The sequence below is a fragment of the Phyllopteryx taeniolatus genome, chromosome 17, assembly GCF_024500385.1.
Source record: "Phyllopteryx taeniolatus isolate TA_2022b chromosome 17, UOR_Ptae_1.2, whole genome shotgun sequence".
Classification (NCBI taxonomy): Eukaryota; Metazoa; Chordata; class Actinopteri; order Syngnathiformes; family Syngnathidae; genus Phyllopteryx; species Phyllopteryx taeniolatus.
Genome location: NC_084518.1, coordinates 4,682,857 through 4,710,003, shown reverse-complemented (window position 1 = coordinate 4,710,003; position 27,147 = coordinate 4,682,857). Strand labels below are relative to the sequence as shown.

Genomic DNA, 27,147 nt, shown 5'->3' with positions numbered 1-27,147 from the left:
ATTATTTTTTAAATAAGAATAAAAGATAGATAGATAAAAAATAAATGTACCCCAAAAAAATTCCACGTTACCGATGTTGTTATGACAAAGTGCCATCACCAATTGCAACTTAATGGAAGCAAATACAGCGGCACGGTGACCGACTGGTTAGAGCGTCAGCCTCACAGTTCTGAGGACCCGGGTTCAATCCCCGGCCCCACCTGTGTGGAGTTTGCATGTTCTCCCCGTGCCTGCGTGGGTTTTCTCCGGGCACTCCGGTTTCCTCCCACATCCCAAAAACATGCATTAATTGGAGACTCTAAATTGCCTGTAGGTGTGAGTGCAAATGGTTGTTTGTTTGTATGTGCCCTGCGATTGGCTGCCAACCAGTTCAGGGTGTACCCCGCTTCCTGCCCGATGATAGCTGGGATAGGCTACAGCACGCCCGCGACCCTAGTGAGGAGAAGCGGCTCAGAAAATGGATGGATGGAAGCAAATACAGTTAATGGATTGGAATTTGTTAATGCAAAGAACTCGACAGTTGTGATTTCCCTCTCCATTTACTCCCGGCATTTTTTTCATTACGGTCAGGCCAGACGAAAAGTTGAAGTCAAGGCAGCCGCTCCAACGATTGTTAATAGTGATACGCCGCCTCTCAGCCCATGTGCTGAAGAGGGCCAACTTCAAAATAAAAGCTTCATATATTACTACTCTGGACATCGATGCCATTTTAGCCTTTTTATTTTGAAGTCGGCCACAGAGGGCAGTGCCGATGTTTAATGAAGCCTTAACCATACGTTACCCCCCTGGTTGATTTAATAAATACATTTAAAAATAAATCAATAAATAAATAAATCACAGACAATCAGGCTCATTTAATCATGGCAGCCAAAATCGCGATTAAAATTAAAATTTGATTGATTGTGCAGCTCTAGGGCAATATTTGACATTTTAAGTTTTTTTCATATTCTGACATTTAAGCGTATCTCTGATCTTATCTGACATTTTTGAGAAATCGATATTTAATATCACTCTAAAAATGATGTGAATGTAATGGTTTCATCTGAAATCATTCAAACTGCCCTATGGACTTTGGCTTATCTAGTCATTTAAGCCAAGATGCATGCCCTTCACAAATCATTGTCCACTAACATGCAAGCTTATTTCACACGTACATGCTTGTAAACTTTGCTCTTTCAAGCCTTCAGCTACCACCAGTAGGGAGTTTGCTCAAAATCTAACATTGTATTTCCATCATGAAAGAACATTTCTCCCACACTAGCAACAGCAGGTATGCAAAGTCGCAGTTGGTGACCCTATTTTTAACAGCCATTTAAATTTGAATAACAACATTTACTGTAGATCCAAGGAATTGATATGAGGCAGATGTACTTTGTGTTGATGTTAATTTCATGTTTTCGGTCATTGCCAAGTTTCTGGTTCGTCATCTGTGACTGCCTGGTACTTCTCAGACGAACAAAAACTGTATCCAGAGCAGACAGCCATTGCTTGCACACAAACCCCAGGCCAATACAAACAACCAGATACATTTTTTAGCACAACACGTAAAATCAATGAAAAACAAACAACGCGCCACATGCAAAAACATCCCCTAGTTTAGACAGAGCATTTGGTGAATGGTGCAGGATGTAATCTCAGTCACTAGGCAACACAATGAGCCACATCATTGGGTACGTCTGTAATATTTAGCTGATGGGTAAGATGTGCATTACAAAGTGTCTTCTGTGGAGAAAGAAAACGGCAAATTACAGGTTCACACATACCTCTTGGCAGTACATTCCTTATGCAGCATGGTTAAGGATTCTCTCTCATCCTTCAGACTTTCATGTTGAGTAGCATACACTTCCTCTAAGAGACAAAATAAAGTTGGGGGGGGGGGGGGAATTAATGGTTGCATGTTGTGCTATGTCTTCAGGTACATCTGAGCAACCAGGTAGTGTTTAGTTAGCTGTACCCCTAATTTGGACTTTGAGATCAAATCATTTTTTAATTGGAATAAATCCATTTCCATCTGAAGACACACAAACCAGACTACAAAAAAATTGCAAATAGAAAGTTAGACATGAGTCAATAAAGACGCAGCTGGAGGACATAACATTAGCAAGCACACACTACTGTGGTATAATATGGAGCAAAAGTAGAAAGCCTTTACTGTCATTGTATGGACCAGATGCAACATAAGAGTGGCGGTTATCATTAATAAACTGGTGGGAGTAACAATCACATATATTACACAATATGTCTTGGCTGCGCACCTCTGCAGATGCTCATGCATGAGCAAGCATACCAAGGGCTTATTCTTTCTGGTCATTTATGTTTCACAAGGTGGCTTCAGCAGGGCACACTCACATGAGACAAAAGGACTTCAGGTATGGATTGAATTGTGTAGTCTGAGAGTGCTCTGTTCTTGGAAAAAGATAAGGTGATATCTGAGGATAGCTATGCTAAAACTTCCCCAAGTAATAAACTCAGTACTTTTGCAGGACAGTCAGTGAAGGTGTTGTGTGGTTTAAACTTCAATTAGCAAAATTAAAAAGCAAGCCTGCATATCACAAATGTAATGATTGCAGTTTTAATAACTGGGTCATCTCATTGCTCGTGTCGTGAGCCAAGAGTATCTCACATGGATCTCAGCTTGAGCAATGATATTCTAAAGCAGAACCAGACTTTTACCACAAAAATGGCACCCATAGCCATTCTGCTCTGCCTTAAGCTCAAACCCCCGCAGGAACAAAGGTAGGGGGGTAGAAAATAGCAGTTCTTCTTCAAAGAGACACAGATCAGACAGGCCATACCTCTTATTGCACTGTTGCTTTCATGTAATTCCCAGCACTGCCAATCTCTTCAATCTAGCAATCTTCCATCGCGTCAATATCCTTACTTGCACGGAGAGATAAAATACAGCAGTTTGCGTGCAGTTTGCGTGCAGTATTCTTTAAGAACTGGAGATGTGCAATTTGTATTAATAATTAAAAATAAACATTTTTAAAAAATCATGGTATTTAGGATCCAAACTTTAACGTGGATAATATAATAAAAAAAAGGCTGTGCCATCTGCTGTTGAAATTATTATCATGACAATAAATCAATCAAGAAGTGCACTAAAATCTCTCTAATAAGACAACTTGTGGGCGCGGAATGAACAACTATACTGTTGTGTTATGCAGAGTAGCCTGAACTCTGCGACCTCTGCCATAGGTTAGGTCTGTTGGTTCAAAGTTTGGAAGTGACAGGCGCAGCATGTCCTTTTCTTACTAAGATTGTCAGAGTTAAGGCACACAAAAAAGTTTGGTTTACGTTACGGCCATACTACCCTGAGAATAACCAATCTTACATACTGTAATCTTGCCTCGGAATACCGGGGGCTGTAAACCTTCGGGGCGGCTACCGAACCCAACGTTTGTGGGTTCGATCCTAAGTCCACCTTGCCAGGATAAAAAAAAAGCTGTACACTTTCATTCTAGTATGACACCTAGATGTTATGAAAAAGGTGTAGACTACACTTTCATTCCAATATGACAGTGGTACATATGACTGCATAGATGCACAATTGTACTCATAACTTTACATACCCAAGCAGAATTCGTGAAATACTGTTGTTGTTTTTTTTAATACAACTGATGACTGAACAACAACCCTCATTTATTTGCTTATGGTTATGTTTTGTTTAATGATAATGCTTTTCTGAAATGCTTGACAGTTAATCCCATTAAAATAAAATTCAATGTGTTTCGTTGCGGCAAAGAAGGAGCCAAGCCTAAAGGCGAAGCTCTCAATTTACCGGTCGATCTATGTTCCTACCCTCACCTATGGTCACGAGCTGTGGGTCGTGACCGAAAGAACAAGATCTCGGATACAAGCGGCCGAAATAAGTTTCCTCCGCAGGGTGTCTGGGCTCTCCCTTAAAGATAGAGTGAGAAGCTCGATCATCCGAGAGGATCTCAGAGTAGAGCCGCTGCTCCTCCACATCGAGAGGAGCCAGATGAGGTGGCTGGGGCATCTGATTTAGATGCCTCCCGGACGCTTCCCTGGTGAAGTGTTCTGGGAATGTCCCACCAGTAGGAGACCCCGGGAATGACCCAGGACACGCTGGAGAGACTACGTCTTTCGGGTGGCCTGGGAACACCTCGGGATCGGCCCCGTAAGAGCTGGATGAAGTGGCTGGGGAGAGGGAAGTCTGTGCGTCCCTGCTAAAGTTATTGCCCCAGCGACCCAGTACTAATCTGAGACAAAAACATCTGGCTAAATTTTAAAAGGAAAAACAGCTAAATTGAAAAGCAATAAAAAAAAAAAAAAGTGGTCATAATAACACTGGAATGTCTTAAGAACAAATAGGTTCAAAAGTAATAGGGGCATTTTAAGACCATGAGACCCTACTGAGGGGGGGAAAAAAAAAACTTATTGCAAATTCCACCGATCGCAACTCAACATAACAGTTTAAGAATTACAATGACATTATGACAGGAATCCTAGTAAGTCTAAGGACTTAAAACTCTAGCCTCAGTCAAGATGACAACTTGTTGGAAGAAGCAAATGTGTCCCACTGAGTTGCTGGTAGAAGAAGCCAAAATTTTATTTTTTTTTAGCTTTAATAAAAGACATTTTCTGAAGCTGAAAAAAAAAAAAATACCACTGCATACCATTGCTTCACAAAACTATAACGAACACTTGAAAACCCACACAACTGACATTTATTGGCCAGGAGCTCTGACTGTGATACAGGGCATAAGAATAACTAATGTTACGAAGCATAATAAACACTTTTCAGGGCCTGATTTATGTTGTCTTCTAAAGCTGAAAGAAGGGAAATTAGAGGAGTGTGACCCCAACAAACCCACTATTCAGGAGGGAGGGGTGAAAGGCTTATATTTTAAAATCACATCTGTGAAAAGGAGGGAGCTATTCTTTCTCACCTAAGCTTTCTGTTTTGAATTGTGTTCAAAATATGCAGTGGACCACATACTTTTGCACACGTATGAAAAGTCAAGTAAATTAGCAGTAGTCTGTTCCACCAAATGGTTTAGCAGGCACTGAGTGAGCTGTTAAAACTGTCATCAGGATAGTACAAACTGCTGAAGTTTTGTGTTTATCATGCTAACAATGTCCAGGATAAAATAAAAAAGAGGGATCACATTTCACAAGCATCAGCAAGTCAATGGCAATATTCTCATTGTTATTTCACTAAAACATGGGCGCCTGACACTCAACTCATCTTTATCTGCTCGTTCTCATGCAGGCATGCACACACACACACACACACACACACACACACACACACACACACCAGCGGAACCATCACTAGATGTTTGGGTTTTCATAGCCATTTGTTTTGAGAGAGGCCAGCTTCCTGGGAGTTTGAATTATTTGCAAATGGGCCCTTTAGCTACGTGAGAAATGTGAAGACCCCCCTGCCAGGTACAGATGAGATTGGGGTCCATTCTGGATGCCCTCTAGGGATATATTGCATAGCACTTATACATAGTGCGAAACGGTCAATAAAACTTACAAAGAAACCTGAATCTAATTAGGAATGTAACATGTGATGATTTACATATTAAATGGTTTTAATTAAATCATCTTGAAAAAAAATGTATGCTTCTTTAAGATTTGTAGGTGTAATAAGGCCATTCAAATCTTTTTTTTTTTTTTTAAACAAAAGTGCAATTCAAAGTCTTGGTAAAGACTTATTAAAGCTCATCATACACACTTTATAATTCCTGTATAATAATTTTAAACAATATCTGGCCCAAAAATTAGCTTTTGAAATAAATAGGGTAACACCCGTTTTCCATAACTGTAATTAATGGAGAATATTTAAACTAATACATGTATGGACTGTCCTATCAAACTATCTAAACAATGCTAAAATTATTTTTACGCTCTTCTATGAAAAGAAGGACTTTTTCAGCTAATTCTTAATAACCGTAAACAAAGTGACGACCATTTTCTTTTAGAATTTGAAACAGAGTTGTTGTTCTGAGTGAATTGGGCTATGTCTGTGTTGTCTTGATAAGTCTTAGAGCAGTTTTCTGTAAAGGCTTTGTTCTCACATATCTGCAGACTTCATGCTCATTATAGACAACCTAACTACACCTGTAGGAAGTGAACAGTAAACATGTTAACATATTTAAAAGTGCTTGTAAAAATAAAACACACACACACACACGCGAGCATACCTGTGTACACCAACACAAGTATTTTGGTTTATGTATCTGTGTGCTCGCCAAACCAAGCTTCATGTGCCATGCCTTTTCATTAGCTTTCCACTCCCCAATGAACATCAACAGTAAACCACTTCTTAACGTGAACCGCATCAGCCTAAGAAACTGCAGACAGGGCAGGGTTGAGTAAATGGCCCCTGGCACAGAATGCCTAAATCACAGGTATGACAGGATATGTTAGATTGTGTCAGAGTGTTTCCACATTCCATTCATTGTGTCTTTTGTGTTGCGTTAACCCACCACCACCACCACTATGTTTTCAAAGCTTGACTTCCTCTCTTGGTTTCATTTCCTGCAATTCCCCCCCCCCCCCCCCCCTCCCTCACACCTGTGTGGAATTGTAATTCTTTTCAAACTTTCAAATACAGCTTTATTAACTTCAAACCAGTAATAGACTATCAGGGGTTAATGAGCAACATTCCCTCAGTTTATAGCTTGTGACAAAATGTTTTTGCTTGATCCACTTTCGGGAAAGTTAATCAATTCATTATTATTTTATTTTTAATTATTATTAAATCCCCTCCTTGAGCCGTCACCTTGTCATGGTAGAGGGGTTTGTGTGTCCCAATGATCCTAGGAGCTAAGTTGTCTGGGGCTTTATGCCAATGGCAGGGTCTCCCATGGCAAACAGGGCCTGGGTGAGGGACCAGACAAAGTACGGCTAAAAGACCGCTTATGATTACGAAAAATATTGGATCTCGTTTTCCGTCGCCCAGACGCGGGTCACCGGGGGCCCCCTCTGGAGCGAGGCCTGGAGGTGGGGCTCGAATGTGAGCGCCTGCTGGCCGGGCACAGCCCAAAAGGATAACGTGGGTCCCCCTTCCCATGGGCTCACCAACTGTGGGAAGGGCCATATGGGTCACGTGCAATGTGAGCTGGGTGGTGGCCGATGGCAGGGACCTTGGCGATCCCATCCCCGGCTACAGAAACTGGCTCTAGGGAGGTGGAATGTCACCTCTCTGGCGGGAAAGGAGCCCGAGCTGGTGTGAGAGGTCGAGAAGTTCCGACTCGATATAGTCGGGCTCACCTCCACACACAGCTTGGGCTTTGGTACCAGTCCTCTCGAGAGGGGTTGGATTCTCTTCCACTCTGGAGTTGCCCACAGTGAGAGGCGCCGAGCAGGTGTGGGTATACTAATTGCCCCCCGGCTCGGCGCCAGTACATTGGGGTTCACCCCTGTGGACGAGGAGGGAGCCTCCCTCTGCCTTCGGGTAGGGGTATGGGTCTTGACTGTTGTTTGTGCGTATGCACCAAACAGCAGTTCAGAGTACCCACCCTTTTTGGAGTTCTTGGATGGGGTGCTGGATAGTGCTCCCGGTGGTGACTCCACCGTTATGCTGGGGGACTTGAATGCTCACGTGGGCAATGACAATTAGACCTGGAGGGGCGTGATTGGGAGGAATCCCGAGTGGGGTTCTGTTATGGGACTTCTGTGCTCCTCACGGATTGTCCATAACGAACATGTTCAAGCAGAAGGGTGTCCCCATATGTGCACTTGGCATCAGGACACCCTAGCCCACAGTTCGATGATTGACTTTGTGGTCGTGTCATTGGACTTGCGGCCACATGTCTTGGACACTCGGGTGAAGAGAGGGGCGGAGCTGTCAACTGATCACCACCTGGTGGAGTGTTGGCTCGGATGGTGGGGGAAGATGCCGGTCCGACCTGGCAGACCCAAGCGTATTGTGAGGGTCTGCTGGGAACGTCTGGCATAATCCCTGTCAGAAGGAGTTTCAACTCCCACCTCTGGCAGAACGTCACCCACGTTCCAGGGGGGCCAGGGGACATTGAGTCCAAGTGGACCATGTTCCGCGCCTCCATTGCCAAGGCGGCCGACGGAGCTATGGCTGTAAGGTGGTCGGTGGCTGTCGTGGCGGCAACCCCCGTTCCCGTTGGATGGACACCGGCATTGAGGGATGCCGTAAAGCTGAAGAAAAAGTTCTATCGGGCCTCTTTGGCCTGTGGGACTCCTGAGGCAGCTGATGGGTACCGGCTGGCCAAGCGGAAAGCAGCTTTGGTTGTTGCTGAGGCAAAAACTTGAGTATGGGAGGAGTTTGGTGAGGCCATGGAGAAAGACTTCCTGGCGGCTTCGAGGAAATTCTGGTCTACCATTCGGCGTCTCAGGAGGGGGAAGCAGTGCACCATCAACACTGTGTATAGTGGGGATGGGGCGCTGCTGACCTTGACTCGGGACGTTGTGAGCCGGGGGGAAGAATACTTCGAAGACCTCCTCAATTCCACCGACATGCCTTCCCATGAGGAAGCATAGTCTGGGGTGTTTGAGGCGGGCTCTCCTATCAGTGGGGTTGAGGTCATGGAGGTGGTTAAAGCTCCTCGGTGGCAAGGCCCCGAGGTGAATGAGATCCGCCCGGGGGTTCCTGAAGGCTCTGGATGTTGCGGGGATGTCCTGGTTGACACGCCTCTGCAACATCGCGTGGACACCGCGTTATTCACTTTAAGTTAATTTAATCATATCTGTCCCAATACCTTTGCTCACTTGAAAAGTGGAGGGCTTCAAACAAAAGGTGCTGTGTCATGAGTTGTTTATAACACATCTAAATATAAATACCATGAAATGAAAGCTGGAATTCTGAACCTTTGTCTCATATTCATCTTTTGATCTGAAACCCAAATGTCTTCATTATACAACAAAAACAAAGGAACTGACATTGCCGTTCCAATACTTTTGGAGGGGACTCTTCATGTGTGGTAAGAAACTCTGTTTGCCTATAGCCTTAGTTTTCATGCCATTTTATACTGTTATTGTTCTGTTTTTTTTTTTACTCTGTTCTCACTTTTCCCCTTCTCAAACAAATAAATATCCCTCATAATACAATAACCAGAGGACGTACATTAAACTCCCCTCTTTCACAGAAAAATGGTTCCGGCATTAAGAATCATACAGATTCAGGACTGATTACAAAAAAAAAAAATTCAAAAAAGAAAAAAACAATTTAAAATAATTTAAAATATATATATTTTAATGAAAAAATCTTAATCTTTTGATCTGAAACCCAAAACGTCTTCAGTATACAACAAAAACAAAGGAACTGACATTGCCGTTCCAATACTTTTGGAGGGGACTCTACATGTGTGGTAAGAAACTCCGTTTGCCTATAGCCTTACCTTTTTTCTGATGCTGCGCCATGTCTTTCTGCCGCACATCTATTTCTCTGCCAAGAGCCTTCCTTTGCCGCTGCAGTTCACTCCGAAGCACGGCTAAACGCAGCTGCATACACTCCCGCTCTTTTTTCTGCTCAGAGCAAACGAAAAGGAGCACACGAGAAGGAAAATAAGGAAAATATCCAAGATGTAGTCACAGCAAAGTGTGTGTTTATTACCTTTTTGCTCCTTCAGTAAGCTATTTAAGGCACATCTACAAAAGTCTGTACATTCATATATTTTCTAAACTGCTTATCCTCTTCAGATTTGTGAAAGGGGTGCCTAGCCCCTGCGGATATAGAGCAAAACTAGACTACAGTGGCACAAGGACTGGGCCAGACCGCGAATAGCAAAAAAATCCACATATAAATCCACAGGTGCCAAACCGCGTATGCTAGGGTGCACTGTATACACTGGACTGATCGCCACTGAAACCCAGGGCTATTGTGAATGGAGCAATAGCACGGATTGAGCCCATGCCAGATGCCCGAACCTGAATCCAGAATCCAGAAAGCGTTGTTTACAACCTAATCTTAGCATTATCCTTTTAAGATGGGGGATGGGTGTCACATTTAAGGTGCGTCAAATATCAAATTAAATTATCCCTCAATTTCCATGTCCACAGTGGTAGCACAACCTGGCTCCTGACAACCTGACGGGGGTCCTGCTCTATTTGTCTGTGTCTCCCTAGTCCACACAATATAAAACGAATGCAACTCCTATGTGAAATCAGTTTTCATATGCCATTTTATACTGTTATTGTTCTGGTTTTTTTTTTTTTTACTCTGTTCTCACTTTTCCCCTTCTCAAACAAAAAAATATCCCTCATAATACTATAACCAGAGGGCGTACATTAAACTCCCCTCTTTCACAGCAAAATGATTCCGGCATAAAGAAGCATACAGATTCAGGACCGATTTTCAAAAAAAAGAAAAAGTTAAAATAATTTTTTAAAAATATACTTTAAGGAAAAAAACAAAATAAATAAATCACAGCTCAGGCCATCCTGTTTTGAGTTTGCATGGCCACCCTGTGCTTGCGTGGGTTTTCTTCAGCTACTCTGGCTTTCTCCCACATTCCAAAAACATGCATGGTTGGTTAACTGAAGATTCTCCACACAGTAGGTGTGATTGTGAGTGGGAAAGGTTTGCTCGGTCATTGGCTTGCGACCAGTCCTGTGTGTTCCCCACCTCTCACCCAAAGTCAGCTGGGATAGGCTCCAGTTACCTGCGACCCTAATGATGACAAGCGGTATAGAAAATTAATGGCTGGGTGATTGCTAAACCAATAACCTCATTTTAAAGAGATCATTGAGTGTCTTCTACAAGACAGTGTCTGTAATGTCACACAGCTGTTTTAACTTTTTTTTACTGATTAGACTTTCATTCCCAGGACAGTTTAGGCAGTTGCCAACTATGGTTGATTGGCAGGCTATGCGACCTGTATGTATCATGGTTAACCTGCCTGTCACATCCATAATAAACACTGACTAAGCAGGCAGCACAGGACCTCATCTCCCCCTTGTGTTACTGAATGTGGACTGCAGAAAGAGGCAGATGTGATTTATCTGGTTTTCAAATCTGATGTTAGCAAAACACAGTAACGTTAAAATCATGCGCTACAATTTATGACTCGACAACGGCTCGATTTTCCTGTCCTACATTTGTGATTCAATTATGAAGTTAGGAAGATGTGAAAGCCCTGTTCTGTGCAATTTCAGGATGAGACAAAGGACTACAAGGGCCATTTATTTATTAAAAAAAAAAAAAAAAAAAAAAAGGTGGGGGGGCTATAGACAGACATGCACGCAATGTTGGGCCACAGATTCGACCTTGATTTTCATCCAGTAGTTTGCCAAACCTCTCTGTAACCCACACATATCGACTTAGCGATCACAGCCTGGATCAGACAAGACAAAGGTTATGCTTCTGAAATTGGCTTCAGTAAGGTGGAGATAACATGACATTTAAATGTTGCAGAAGAGACACTGATAGAGCCTCCATCATGAAAGCAAGTGTTGAACACAGTACTGCTTCATGTAAACCAACATTGGCTTTGACACGAATTAGTCAACTTTGAGCAGCCTAGTTGATGGGTCATGCGTGCGTGTGTGCGCGTTGACAGTAACCCACCACCTGTGATTCCTACTCACCATCCAACAGTAATGGGTCAGCTGTGTAAATACATAGGAGGCGTGGGGGAAGAATGTTATAACCGAGGAGATTAATGGCAGAGGGTGGGTGATGGGGTGAAAGGGCCATGCGCTGAGGTTGGTGGCCGCCACTTTGATCTAGGCTCTCTATGATGCCCATAGTGTGGTATGAAGCGCTACAAAGGCAAAAAGGGAAAATCTTAAGACGAGCTACACAATGCTGCACTCATTCCAAGTTGGTGGGCTTTTACAAAAAAGGTAGAAAACAAGGATTATGTGATTTATTAGCTGATGTGAGCACTGAATGGGGTTTAAAGAATGTTTCAGTGAGCAGAAAATATCAGAGACAAGACTTTGAAAGCCATCTTTGTGACAAAAGAATGGAGCCTCCCATGTTGTGGTGGGGCTAAGCAGAGCCTTTGTGTGGAGCAGCTTTAATAAGTATCAAGGTCTGGGCGGAAAGGAAAGAAAAAAACTGCAATGGCGAGTGATGAAAAACAACATCAAGAACTGTCTACAAAGAAAATCTAAGCCTTTAAAGTTAGTTTCTAAAAGGAAGAAACAGTATTGTATTGTCGTGTAAAAGTCAGACTATAATTCCAGACTTTTTGCCGCAGTTTTAACCCCTGTATCTGAACAAACAATACGGTTTATTTGCATATTTTCCCCGACCCCAGGAGCGTCACATTTTCTTCTAGCCTTAGCTTCTCTTTCACTCACCAAAATTGTGTTATATTTTAATGAATCTTTTGATGGGTTCCATTTTGAAGTGGTAACTTCACATTTTTAAAACAAATCCATACAAATTGAAGCCTTCGGCTCAGTAGTCAGACCTGACGTGCTCCATAGCACGCCTGACGAGCACAAAAACATTATGCTGAAAATGGGGCATAAAGTAATGGCTACGATACAGGCTTTAAGTTGAAGGCGATCTACCTGGCCACTGAAAATAGCAATCAAGCCAGTGCACGTGAGGTAAGATTCTGACCCTTATTTTGTTGTGGCACGACTAGTATTATTTTTGCTTCTGTGTCACTTTGTGCTGTTTCCACTTCCAACATAAGGGTGGCAGTTTTTGTTTTCGCTTGTATTTGTATGTGTAATACTGTATGTTTGTGCATCTTATAAACCGGTGTGACTTACAGTATGTGTGGTTCTATCATCTTACCGCTGATATTTAGGATTTCTAAAGGACCCTAAGATTGCCAGGTAGCAGGAAGAGAAGTGTTGCAGCATTTAAGGAAGATAGCTCCATGTTATGATTCAATGGGACCTGGCAGACAAGCAGTATACCGCTGATCGTGATAAAAAGATAGGTCCTGCTTTAACTTGTTTTAATGAGCTTGTTTTTCCAAACCTGAGGTTGATTTCCAACCCAACTTTGCAGATAACTAGAGGTGCTATGGTGGTCTCACATGATAGAAACATATGGGTGCTATGATAGTCCAATTAAAGATGACGGTAAGATAATTGGGAATTATATCTGTAATGTTAATTCACCACAGGCACATTATTAGTGGGTCATCATATATACAGAAGAGATATTGATTTTTTTCGATAAAAGAATTTCATATATTCTCAGCACATGCCACCACAACATAAACGTCAAAACTAGCACACACTGACCACCGTCGCTGTCCATGAAAGTCCGTGTGTTATTTAGTAGGGTATTTCCTGGTTCATGGAGAAACTAACTCCACTAACCAACTGATAACTGAGTTGACAAGTCATGTTAGAAATGAGCTTCTCTAAAAGGAAAAAAAAAAAAAAAAGTCTACCTGCAGGATAAAAACACAAAAGTGTCACTGCCTCGGGCCACTTAGACTAGCAGCAGAGAACAGGGAATGCTTAAGAAGTCAGTATTTACAATAAACACAACATCAAACCAGGGATCAGAGCTCCGCTTTCACAGCTGTGTGGCTACCAATTCCAAAAATGTTAGATACGCTTTCGTGTGTTTGCTTTGTATCCCACTAGAGGATATGACAAAGGGGGGGAACATAAACAATGGACCCTGGATCCATTTTGACAGATGGGATATTTGTCCTTCTGCACCGCTCAGTTAAGCAACCAAAACGTTAAACAATACCTGGTCAGTGTGTGTGTGTGTGTGTGTGTGTGAGAAATTAGACCTCACATTAGCATTGGTGATACAAGCTCTTAAATCCTGTTGAGCTTTTAGTGCAACAGACTCAGAAAATGCTTATTTGTGCAAAAGCATAGGCACCTCATCGCTGACCGCAGCAATTACTACCCGCTGGTAACATCGCACCCCAAGTCACAGGTTTATATATTTTCTCAAAAGAAATGTGAAATTTAAGTTATCGTTCTCAGAACCAACAAATTTACTAATTGAAAACATTGAGAGGGCGACTGAAAAAAAAAGCATTTAAGTTGCCTGAGGACAACCATTATCAACGCGATCAAATTCATTGTTGGCGTGTGACGGCTCTCACCCGCACGGTGCACATTGCTGTGGTTCTCAGCTTCTCCTCAATCTCCTTCCCAATCTTCTGCACTGTAACTTGGGTCTGTTTGATGGCTCTTTGGGCTGTGTGGAGCCTGCAGTAAGACAAAAAAAAAAAAAAAAAAAAAAAAAAAAAAAAAAGAAGTTCAAGGTCATTGCTCCAGCAAACCTATGACCACTATCAATTCATTCCCTGGATAGTAACAGTGAAAACGCCACCTACATCCTAGCCATCTGATAATTAGTAGAAATCATTGAAGTCAAAGTGCATTAACCAGTGAAAATAAAAGTTTGTTTCTGCATTTTGATCTAGATTCACATCAAAATGCAATGGGTACTTCCTTGGCCCCTGTATCAGGTTTGGTGGAAATTGGTCACAAGTTTAAACAGTGCTAATTAGGTCTGGGATTCTCTCACTACCTCATAACTCAATTACCGATGCATTGCAATTGATTTTTTTTCTTGCGTTCTTCTTAGTAATAATAATACGTCATATTTTCATTTTACTAAAACAAAATGCATAAATTATAGTCTAACATTTGTCAACAAATCATTTAATTAGGACTGCAAATACTTAAGAAAACAGTAGTATTTCAATTGTATGTATTCAAATTCTGGCAACAAAAAAAAAAAAAAAGTTTGTGATACAGTCAAGGTTTTATCGCAATCTTATCACACACAAATCAATTCACACAACTCACGTCAATAAAGCAATCGAGCGCTTGTGACCTGTGAGGTGGTCACTTTCCTCAGAGCCACAGCCACAAAAATAATGTAGGGAGGGACTTAAATACTGTATGTATTCATTAAGCAAGAAAGGAACGACAAGAAGCTATGCACACCTCAGGCTTAGATGACATTTCCCCATCATAATCAGAAATGTAAGTTAAAAAAATCATGTGTGTCAACTTCCATGATTCTTGTGAAAATCTGCACCGAAATTTCAGTCAAATATCATAAATGATGATGTTGAGATACTGCAAGCATTTTTGTGTTACCAAAGATGTACAATAGTTGAAAAACCATTACCCTTGATTTCTGATACCAAAACTAGTTCATAAATTGTGTGTGTAAATATGATGAGGCGATACCAATAGTGAGCAGACCCCGTCCTCCTCATTACCAGTTAGTTCCCTGTTGCATGTTACTGTCACTATAAAAACACAAGACAGGAGTTGGTAACTGTGACAGGGGAGTAATGGTTTAGATCAGAGAGGAGTGATGTGAATAAAGTTTTCCATTTGTATGTACTTTAAGTCTTAAAGAAGTTAGTGCTTACTTGAATTAGGTACGAAACAATCATTTTAAATACTTAAATTATGCTGGGATAATTTTAAAAATCAAGGGATTATTTTTTTTTTTTTTGGTGAAACTATTGGGAGTTGCCTTTGATATTGTCTCTCTCCTGCAGCTAAGTCAGAAAAAAAACGTAAACGTAAATAGAGCTTTTGGGAGGACACCTGCAGTAAAATAATTTCATATTATATGACCAAGATTTTTAATCTGGTTGAGGTGACAGTGATGACAGTTGAAGATAGCGGTTTGGAACATCAGGGCAAATCTGTTTTGACAGCTTCATGTGTTTCGGTGATTGCAATGAGATAATCCGATACTGCCTTTCCCCCCCAGGTGAGAACAGTTATCTTCTCTCTCATTTTCACGACAGTTATCTTCTCTCTCCTTTTCACGCATGTCTGCCCCCATCGTTCCTTGTGTCTTTGCCTTTTGCCTCCCGATCAGGCCCAATCACACAACCTATGAACCAAAGTGAGGCCAGTGTATACCGGCATCTGTACCCTCAGCAATTCAATCACTGGGCAAGTCTCCAGAGACGTATCCTCACTAACCATGGCAACTTTCTTTTTCCAATGCAAGAGAGACACCAAACAACTATACCAGGGAGGATTTACAGGAAGTTATGACTATGGGTGTGCACTCGACCCTTGAAGACGATAATCATCTCAAAAACAAAAACATTTGTCCCTTTGACAGTGACACTTGATACAACCGGGTGTCAGATAAAGCCTGGGCTTTTAGAACTTCCAGTTCAGTTAAATTTTCCATTATATATATAATTTTTAATTGTATTATTTAATTTTGTTCACGAGCCATGGAACATTTTAATTTGAAGGTGCCATAGATTTTTTAGATATTTCTTCAAAGATTTACTTCTACAGAATGTGATGGATTATTAGCAATACTGAATGGCAAATCTTTTTGAACATTTTTCAGTTTCATACTATGGGGCGTGGCATGGCACCCAGGTTTGATGACTTGACCACAGCTTTTTATCAAACCCACTGTGAATAGTGAAAGCCTTGTCCTGCACACAACTATGTGTCAAGATTCCTCATTTGGTAACAGCGGGAACTAGTGGTGGCAGGGAATGTCTAAAAATGACAGGTGGTATCCATTAAAGTACTCAAATCAATAAGTTTAATTTGATTACTCTCAAATTCCGACAGGGAATTTAATACAACTGGAGAATATTTTTTTTTTAACATAAATTAAGCAATCTGTAACAATCTGAAGAGTACAATAAGGCAAAATAGCAAAAAAAATATTCTTCCCGCAGAAAAACATGTATTTACACCGCTCAAGTAGGTGTTGATGTACAAATTAATTTCTTTGCTTTTTTGTTTTGGCCTCCAACTTGAGCTAGGCCCATCTCCACCTGCACCCGATGCCAGCTTCAAGCTGTGCCACATTAATAGCATCCTTCTCTTTAAGCACTCTCATTCTGGAAAAGAATTGACTGAAATCGTTGTCTGTTTCACTTCATTTTTTTACCATAACAAACTTCTAAAGCTAATCCCAAATGCATCATCCAGGAAAATATTAAGTACAATATTTTTCTGTTTTTATTGACCGTTACTTCATTCTGTGTTGTGACATAATCCTTAACATCGCATGTTCTCCCCGTGCCTACGTGGGTTTTCTCCGGGAACTCCGGTTTCCTCCCACATCCCCAAAACATGCATGGTAGGTTAATTGAAGATTCTGAATTGCCCTTAGGTGTGAATGCGAGTGCGAATGGTTGTTTGTTTATATGTGCCCTGCGATTGGCTGGCGACCGGTTCAGGGTGTACCCGGCCTCTCGCCCGAAGATGGCTGGGATAGGCTCCATCACGCCCGCGACCCTTGTGAGGATAAAGCGGTACAGAAGATGGATGGATGTACTAACGGATCAACTCTTGTCGCCGATGTTACGTGTGCGCGGTTCCACTGGGACCACAACCAGGGCCACGACCCGCAGCACCTCAACGCGAAAATACAAACGACCAGTGCAACAAATACGACACTGGCTGATCTGATGAGCAAAAATGTTGCTTAAAAGTAAGAGTAGCAATAGAGGATGTCCGCTCCAGAGTTGGGTAGAGTAGCCAAACCTTGTCTTCAGGTAAGAGTACTGTTACTCAAGTAAAAGAAAAAAGTAGTCCTCCAAAAAAATTACTTGAGCAAGAGTAAAAGGTACACAGTGAAATTATTATTCAAGTACTGAGTAAAGAGTTAGTAACTTCTGATTTTTTTTTTTTACCACAGCATGAACATCAATAAAAAAAAAAAAATTAAAAATAAAATATGAATGTGCAAATTCTGATATTGTAGTATGTGTGTGTGTGTCTGTATTTACGCCGACCTGATCTGTGTTATCGGTATCGGTTGATACTTATTTTAATACCTTTGCTTGATACTTACATATTCTGGAAATGTTTAGTGCAAACTGTCATAATTGCCCCAATGACAGGATGTTTGTCTTATTTTGGTACCATCTAACTTGAACCATACAAATTTGTAGGACCTGAGGCAAAATGGATGTAATTAACCTAGTACGTAGTCTGGTTATATATACCAGAGAGTATTCCTTGGGGAAGCCCTGTGGTTATTGAAAGTCGTGCTCACATTTTATTGATACTGAAAAACAAACTGTTTATCAAAAGATGTCAGCACAGTATTTTGATAGGCCTTAAATGGGTGACACAGGACTTCACCAAGATATCCACTCAACAAATCTTCATCTCCCTCTGGTGGTCTTAATTTGTACTGCATCCTTTTCCAGTAAAGCATTTAATCAACAATGCAAATAAGGTAACAATCGAGTGTTTACGTAAGTGGACTACTCGAAAATCTTGTTTCATACACAGAACTATTGTTACAGTGTTAGAAGTCTTCCTGACTTAAAGAATCAAGGGCAGTGATCCTTTACAAGTTGGCTACTGTACCACCCCCCCTCTACTCAACAAGCATGAAAGGCTCATTTGCAACCCAGCCTATGAGTTTCTTGGTGAGAAAATATTTTCCCGGACTTCTTCGAATTACTCTGCGATTAGCTGGCAACTGGTCTAAACCCCGCCTCTCGCCCAAAGTCAGCTGGGATTTGCTCCAGCTTACCTGCAACTGCTAATGAGGGCAAGCACCATTGAAAAAGCATGGATGGATGGACCGCTTAGAATTTCTATTGAATGCGCCTGCTCTAGTCTAGCTCACAAAGCCCAGCCAAGGTCGACCTTCTACTTATTCAGAAATGAGTCAAACATGTTGTACATTGCAGCATCAAAGGCTTCATCATACACAAGTGTGGCTGGTTCCATGGTAAAGATGAGCTAAAGATGAACATCAGGCAGGGCCTAAGACAACATTTAGGCTTTAAACGATCAGGATTTCTGGGGCAGATCAGCGATAACCGATCACAAGATGGAGCAATGTGTCTATTTACGATATATATTTGTGTACTGTATACTGAGTATCTTCAAAAACATTCCCTCGTTAGGTCATGTATTCGAATCAGTCAGCTCAAACCAACATGACAGAAATAATGGGTGCTCACTTACTGTACTTAAATTATTTTATTGTAATTAAATTACTTCACAAATACCGAAACTTTAGAGCAGGATTCGACAGAACGCCGGCATGTTTATGTGCAACCGTTAGTGCTAGCACATAGCTTGCTAGGGTACATAACGTTTTGTTGCCTGCTTGCGAGCGGTATCCTATTAAAAGTACGTGAACATAGCTCAAGCAATCCTTGAATGAATGTCTTCTCCCGAGCACCGGTGACCACCACCACCACGCATTTTTCCCCATTTTTTTCTTTTTTTGACCAAAACAATGCACGCACGATCGATTCTTGTTGTCGTCGTCGTGGCCGTGGTAACGAGTGCATCCGGTCGCGTTTGAGTTGACAAGATAAAGCCCAGTGATGGTAAAAGACAGGATGCGGTGGTATCGGAATCGATTTTATTGTAGTAGTCTGACATAGTGCAATCGTGAAAGACCAAACTTGTCTTGTCGTCTGATCCACGCATTATGTGTTGTCTGTCTCAGATGTGTCTGTCCCACACCGCCGACATGTTTTTTTTAATAAATTATAAATAACTTTACTGGCGGCCAGATATTTATAGTACTACATCAAAAGAAACGCTACAAGGCTAAAAATAAACTCTTTTGGATTCAAATATACTGTACACGATGGTGACGCGGAGTAAATGTCTTTTGCTGAGCCAATCAATGACGTCATTGATCGGATTGGCGAATTATGACATTAAAGCCGATCAGCATGAAATGCTAATTATCGGCCGATACCGATCAGATTGGTGTAAAGTCTAACAACAATATTGTAGGATTGCTGTGTGTATGTGATTATTAAAAATATCACTCATAAATTAGCAGTATTAGATTTTTGCCAGTCAAAACGTCAGTCACTGGATATTTTAAATAAATTATTTAATTTGTATTAATATTGTACATTTTACAATGTATATATATATAATTTCAAATAAAATAGGTTGTGTGGCTGCACAATATTATAAGCATCAGAATTTGTTTATGTTTTATTATGCATAAAAAGTGGCAATCATTTTTATTTTAACCCATAACTCAGATCTGCCCCATACTATACCCTGTGTTTCGTCCCATAGCAATTAATCTTACCTGAGCAAAGAGAAAACACTGTAGGAATTTCTGACTGAGCTCTGGTCAACGTGAAGTAGACTATTTTTCTTCCGCTCCGAATGATCCTGCAACAGAAAAATGTCAACAATGAAATGTGGCACACTGTCACTAACCATCGTGCAAGAGCTTTCTGGGAATGGACAAAAACCTTGTGATCAAAGTCAGCCGCATAGTAGCCATCATTCAACCCGAATATGATCTCATTTGTATTCCTAGATCGAATCTGTGGAAATAGCAAAAACACAAGCTCACTGTAGAAATCCAAAGATATTTGTTTAATATCCATGGGATAACAAATATTGATCATTATAAATATAAAGTTATTGGAAATTGATATCCATGTTTTCCATCAACATACAATAATATATCTCACATTCGACAAAGTTTACAATTAATACATTATAGTCTTGTGTGTAGTGGCTGACCTGCTGTCCTGTGTATCTGAGGCCATCCAGATTAACCTTCCATTCTATGAGGAGCTGGTACTGTTCCTCCTGTCCTCCCCAGATCCTTACCACGAAGCAAGACACTGAGGTGTCCAGAAGGTCCGGCAACATGCCAAAGTCCAGACTCCTCCAAGTAGGATTCTTTACAACACACATAGAGTACACGTCATATACAGTAGGTCATCTCTAGCATATCACTGCAACTTGCATTCAAATGGAATTGATCCCCTTTTTCCAAACATATGCCTTAAGTGAGAAAGGTTATAATATTACAGTAGTGTGATTATTTGACAGAATTGCGTCCATCTGTCAAATATAATATCATAACGTGGCTGTTCTGTCAGGTTGGATGGTGAACGTTGGTGGGCAGCCATTTTCACATCTTTCCAGAGATGCTCAATTGGGTTTAAATCAGGGCTTTGGGTAGGCCATTCAAGAAAAGTCCTGTCCCTGCAGCTGAAAAACACCCCCACAGCACGATGCTGCCAACACCGTGCTTCACTGCTGGCACTCATATTGGACAAGTAGAAAGCCATAGCTGAATGAAAACAGGAAATTTCATCAGGAAGTATTTCTCAAGAAGATTGATGGCAGAATTGAGAAAGAATTCTCGAAAACTTTTGTCAGCAACAAAGTTAAATCGTTTGAGATGAAGTTGAGCAGAGTCATGACTTCCTGTAGTGTTTACACAGTCTTGTATCCCAGGGGGCACTAAGGAGCATGCCTGAAACCAGCTTAGGTCAGCTCCTGACCAAACAGCAAGGCTGACAACAATAAGTCGTGCTGACCTGGAGTACTATTGGAAGTTCACCATTTTTCACACAAGTGGACCCATTTTAAATACAGACACCCCAAAGTGTATTAGAGCCACATAGAAGATTTTTTTGACAGTAACATGGTGAGAAAAAAGTTGAAAAGTTAACAAACACTGTACCTGACTAATGAACTCATTGACCACCAGTCACTGGGACCACATTCAAAAGGCACTTTGGCCCCTTGTTACTACATTCTTATCACAACTGTATCGCTACACTAACACATTTTCTGCCCCCGTCCTTATTTCAAGGACTGTGCTTATTTCCACCAAACTTAATGGAGAGTGATAACATGGAACGATAAATAGTTTGCCCAAAGGGGATTACAGTGGTGCCTGGAGATACAACTTGACCCAATCTAGTTTTTCAGAATCAGAATCATCTTTATTTACCAAGTAGAGCAAAAACACACAAGCAATTTGTCTCCGGTAGTTGGAGCCGCTCTAATACGACAACAGACAGTCAGTCCATTGACAGAATAATTTTGAGACATTAAAAAAAAATGTTAAAAAGTCACTGAGCAATAAAAGGTTTCCAGTAATGCCAGTACAATTTATCTTATTTTTTCTGACAATTGTGCAAAAAGATGCAGTCCTCCAGCAATTAGAGCAGTTTGAAATGACTAATAGAACAATAGTCCGGTGCAATGATCATTGTGCTCGTGATACGAGCTGTCAAATGGCCGATTTAAAAAAAAGTTTTGCTTTGACTTGCCAGTTTAAAAAAAAAAAAAAAAAAAAAAAACAAGAGCTACGAGCGCTGTATGGTGGTAGAAAACTCAACTCACTTCACAACCCTTAGCAAAGAGAGCAAAGAGAATTTCACATTGTGTACTTAAAACAACCACATAGTTTTGCCTTGGGAAAGTAGGCTAAGCTTCAACAAACTAGGCAAAATGCCATAGATGGGCTCATGACAAGCATTGGTGTCACGGTGTTGATTCTCAACTGGTGGGTCAGGAGCCAAAAGTGGGTCTATAATTAATTATTATAGAGTGGGGGTGGGTGTTTCTCCTTAAAACACACATTACAAAAAATGGTGGTCTGAAATGGATTAATGGCATTTCTATTCATTTCAGCGGGTCGTTATTAACATTATAGCAGCATGAAATAAACTTCCCATGTCTGAATAATGTTGGGTGGAGATGCCGCTCTATCCCTGAGTGCCCCATGAGAAAGGGTTTTCAGTGTAAGAATGACATTGTAACATGTAACAGGAGAAGAATAAAGCCTCATGTTGTAGACAAGCTTATTTTCGCTGCTAAATCAAATGTTTGTTAAAACTAGATAATCTACCTGGCATGAACCTGGATTCCTATATACTGTATGGAGCATTTTGTTTACATTTTCATGGACTAAGGTTCATTTTGTTTGGAAGTGGCCCCCTTTATTCATCTTACGGTCAGTGCAGTTTTTTTATTTTACATATTAATACCAAAGTAAATAGTTTTGTTAGTTTGGTGATGTTAAATTGTGGAACATTTGGATTTTATTTTAAGGCCATATTGCCAAGCCCAGCCTTTGGTGTCCTAATTACAGTACATGCTTTTATGGAATGATCAGTGACACACATACACAGTATATCGAGAATGAAAGTGTGAAGAATGTAAAGACAAAACATACTCACCAGTGAGTCACATATGACTTCGCTCTTGTAAAAATCTAGAAAGAAATTAAGAAACAATGATTCAAAAGGGCAAATACAAATGAAGGAAAATGAGTTATCCAAATCCAAATAGTTTCATGTCTGGGATTAATTTTTTTTTTTTTTTAATTTTGTGATTGTTTGTGTAAATTTGCTGGACAACATGTGACAAGACAATAATGATGTTTTCTCCCGTAAGGCCTACTCGCCAAATTAACACTGACCACTAGAGATGCGATCTCCTATGCAGAGATGGAGGGTGAAGTATGTGTCCAGTAGTGGGGAACCATTTTTGTTGACGATGTTTCTTGCTGCAATGCTCCGCAGATGACGCAATCGCCTCTATTGGACAGACAGAATAAAGCGGAGCAGCATTAAGGGAACAGAAAACAAAAATCCCTAATTCCATTATAGTTAGAGGATAAAATAATGGCTAATTTGAAAACGCAGAACCATCATTATGTCCTAGGACAAATGGCGACACAGAAGATAGTTATTTAATCAATTCAAATAACAGAAGCATGACATGTTCCGAGTGAAAAGACATACAATCATGTGAGACGTGTTCACGTTTTAGCACAGAAGCGCTATGCTATGGCTTTTATGACTGAATTACGCAACACTTAACACTTCATCTTTAAGTAATGATGCATAGTCACAAGGAAATTGCTAGAAAATATACATTATGTTATGTGACCTTTAAGTCAACTTTTGATAGTCTTAAAAATAACATGTCTGTGTAGATTCACGGATATCCAGGTGATGGTAATCTGCAAAAGGTCGAATCGCAGCAACTGGACCTGAAAAATAACATTGCAAGACCAGTGTGCCAAAAGATGGATTGCTATGTAGGTGACGGTGCCAACTGGTATTACATAGGACATGAGATTTGAAAAATACAATCTACCAAGTCCCTGCTTTGGGGAAAAAGTGTTACAATGGTGCACAATGTTACAATGGTGCAATGTCCCTGGTGAACAGTAGGCTCAGTTGCATGCCTGGAGTCATACTGAGATTAAATGGAAGTCATGGGATCCCCTATATGACATGAGTCACAAGAACACCAATTGTTCCACAAGGAACTTTCAACCTCCCCTTAAAAATGTCAGTGTGCATGGATGAATGTGAACCACAGCTGCAGACAAACGGTGTGAAACTTCTGTGAGAGGAAAAATGACGAACGGCAAACTTTGTGTCCTTTTGAGAATGAAAATTATCAGATACATCTCAATATCTCAAATGTACTTTTTTTTTTTTCTTTTTTTTTTTTTACCAAAAGCTTAAAACCCTGGCGACCCTAAACCAATTCTGATAAGATGCATTCCAAAGTCAGGTGACTAAAATAGCCATTAAAAGTATGACTTTGTGTGTCTGTGCTGTTGATTCAGTCTCAACTAATTTTGTGGCCAGAACAAGAAAATGATGACCGCTATAAGAAGTTGGGCTACCTTCAGTCAGACCCCAGCTATGGCACGACTTCAATGAGAAACATGAGAGACATTCCAACAAATATTCCCCCATGAGTCCCATCCCTTGATTGCAATGCTACACACTGAAAGAAAATTAATAAAGCTGAGCCTGGCTGGCTAATTTCACTAGCCAACACCACAGAATTGCTGCACTACTTCAACTGTGCTAACATTTGCTGGACAGATTGTCTATGTATTGTACTCTACTGTCTTTTTTTTATTTTATTGTTTTTCCTCTTTCACTACAAAGCATTTGATGTTTAATTGTTAAATCGGTACAATATTGTTCCTGAAATAAGGGTTTGTAGTTTGAAGTGCGCACGTGCAGTATTTTGTGGCCTCTACAACAATTTGCAAAATTATGTAAAACGTCCCCATAGTCAAGCAAAGAAATACTGCCAAATGCCACACTCTAACCTCCATATTAATAAAATCACCAGACACACGAGTGCATTTACTTTTACTGTTACGTATATCATTGGGGCAATACTACTGTGATATCCCATATGTGTTAAGAGTTTGTTAAAGATTCATAGGTGGTTTTGAAAACGTGGAGCTCGCGTGCTTATCCACTCTTGGTGGAGGCGCAACATGTTTCTTCTTGCCCTTAGAATAATTATGTGATTCAGTCATGCAAGCGAGCATGTGACATCAAAAGAGATTTACGCAGAGCATTTTATTAGATGGTCACTTGACCCGAATTAAACTACAAGCGACTGTACTTATTTTCATGGCTGACTTGTCATTCAAATACCACAACTTTTTAGCTAGAGTCAGACATCTACTAACACAATCACACCAAACTGGGAGAACAATTTAACTGAAGAAAATATTGGCAAACAATGAGAGGGTGCTAATGTTTCAGAGGCACAAGTTCTGTACTCCCCAATAAAATCTATTTCTAATCCATTTTGATATTTCAAAATCGATTTTTCATGGGCTAGTACAGTATGACTGAAAACTCAGAAACTCAGTTATTGCTGCCCATGTGACTGTGGCACACGCAAGTATCAATTGAAAAGAATTTATATCAAGTCAGACTATATAGTATTTAAAAACTGAGCACAAATGTGTACAATGGTTCTTTATGGGAATTAACATTAAACAACTACTATAGAGAAAACTAAATTTAGCCATTGCCATAATATTGTTAACTATAAAAAACAAAATAATAATAAATAAAAAATTAGATTACAATCATAGTAAGTCCTGCATTGAAGTTAACAGGCCAGAATCATATTTACTGGCCAAGTGTGCTTTTAAAAAAAAATAAAAAATACAAGGAATTCCCCAAGGTTAGTTGATGCGTGTGAAACTTTTGCAAGTGTGATGAAATGAATGAAAACTAAAACGTCAACCGATTTCAGGCACGCGTCGAATCGGGTGATATTCTGGTGAAACGTCAGGTGAAAACGATTCAAGTTTGAGTATAAACCACCAAGAGCAAATTGGCTGTAATCACATATCCCACTGTTTTTCCCTTCCTGTCACTGGGGCGCACAAATGCAAAGTTTGCTTGCTGGAAGATCCTACGTGCTTTTCACAAGAACCAAAAGTGGGAATCGGTGCACTTTGAAAACCACCCGGAAAAGCACGAGGACGTGTCGAATGTGTGTAAATATTTTTTTGTTTTTTTTGTTTTTTTAACAGTATTCGGTGTGACCCATGCTAGCAGCTGTTAGCTTCCTCGCTAGCCTGACAGGCCCGCCTTGGAACTGGCATTCCAAACTCCTCCAAACACACCCGAGACAGCTCGCTCCCAGTCGTCTGCGTTCAAACGCGTTGCACGTACCTGCTGGGATGTGAGCTCGACGTGCAAGGCTCGGGATGATGAAGCTCCAGAGTTGGTAACAGAGGCGAGAACCCGACCGGTGATGGAGCTCATCCTCCTGTCGGCATCCGAGCGGCTCGCCCTCAATCAACAAAACAGTCCATGGTCAGCATCCACGGACACCCGGCTTCGAGTTTGAAAGGCTCAAGGCATCTGTTTTGGGCAGGTAACAAGCTACAACAGCTGTCAGCTAACCACCGAGACGTAAACAAAGTACTGGAACGGCTATTTGGCTACACTCGGTTCGGAAATGCGTATACGGTTTAGCGCTGTGACGCCTACGCTTCTTATTGGCTGTAATCTAACGTCCATCACAAAGAAACGGCCCAACTCACGTGGCTATTGGTTAGTTTGTCTGTTTCTCTTTCACAGTGGGTGGGTTTACGTTGAAATCTGTCAAAGCAGCGGAATGAGGAAGTAGCCGTCAACAGCGTAACTGGCCGCCGTTTTACGCGGTCACATGACTTGGTACAGGTGGGTTATGACCGGCATTCATTTTTCTCCGTTTGGCCCATAAACGCAAAACCACGAGGGTACTCAAAAGAGCTTTTTTTTTTTTTTTAACTATTTGGGACTATTTTCAGCCTACGTATATTTTTGTGACTATCCGCCAGGTAGCATCCCACTAAGTAGTAAGTACAGATACTTTTGGAAAACATTATCTCGTAAAAGTACAAGTACTTATGACTCATTTACTCATTAAAGGTGGAGTTTTCAGTTTAAAAAAAAAAAAAAAAAAAAAAAACCTTTCGTCATAATGTTTAAACTGTCCGTGTGACCTGACAGTAGAATATTATTAAAATAATCTTTTGAAGAATCATCTATTCCTCTGTGGCCCCATCTAATGCCTCTAATTTAATGTTAAATATTTTTTTAAAAATGGTCAAGCCATGACAATAGCCAATTAAACTGTAGATAGAACAGTGTGTCAGTCATTTTCTGTGCATGCACACACAGGCACATGCCGCAGCCTCACCGTCCGTACACA

At 40.8% G+C, this 27,147-nt stretch overlaps 1 protein-coding gene across 5 annotated transcripts in view; it reads right to left on the bottom strand.

Moving 5' to 3' along the window:
• The window catches only part of uvrag (UV radiation resistance associated gene), a 95,553-nt gene extending 69,106 nt beyond the window's left edge, over nt 1-26,447 (bottom strand). For 2 of the 5 annotated variants that reach the window (XR_009785090.1, XM_061751252.1), the window contains exons 1-9: nt 26,121-26,447; nt 23,084-23,201; nt 22,842-22,876; nt 20,380-20,541; nt 20,103-20,177; nt 19,934-20,019; nt 13,992-14,097; nt 9,348-9,474; nt 1,764-1,848 (exon numbers count right to left, since the gene is read on the bottom strand). Coding sequence is in view for 4 of the 5 variants with exons in the window: in XM_061751252.1 (XP_061607236.1) it covers nt 1,764-1,848; nt 9,348-9,474; nt 13,992-14,097; nt 19,934-20,019; nt 20,103-20,177; nt 20,380-20,541; nt 22,842-22,876; nt 23,084-23,201; nt 26,121-26,213 (887 nt within the window). In the remaining variant the exon portion in view is untranslated. The remainder of the gene's footprint in view (nt 1-1,763; nt 1,849-9,347; nt 9,475-13,991; nt 14,098-19,933; nt 20,020-20,102; nt 20,178-20,379; nt 20,542-22,841; nt 22,877-23,083; nt 23,202-26,120) is intronic. The other 3 variants (XM_061751251.1, XM_061751254.1, XM_061751250.1) reach the window with 2 other exon arrangements.
• Nucleotides 26,448-27,147: the final 700 nt, after the last annotated feature.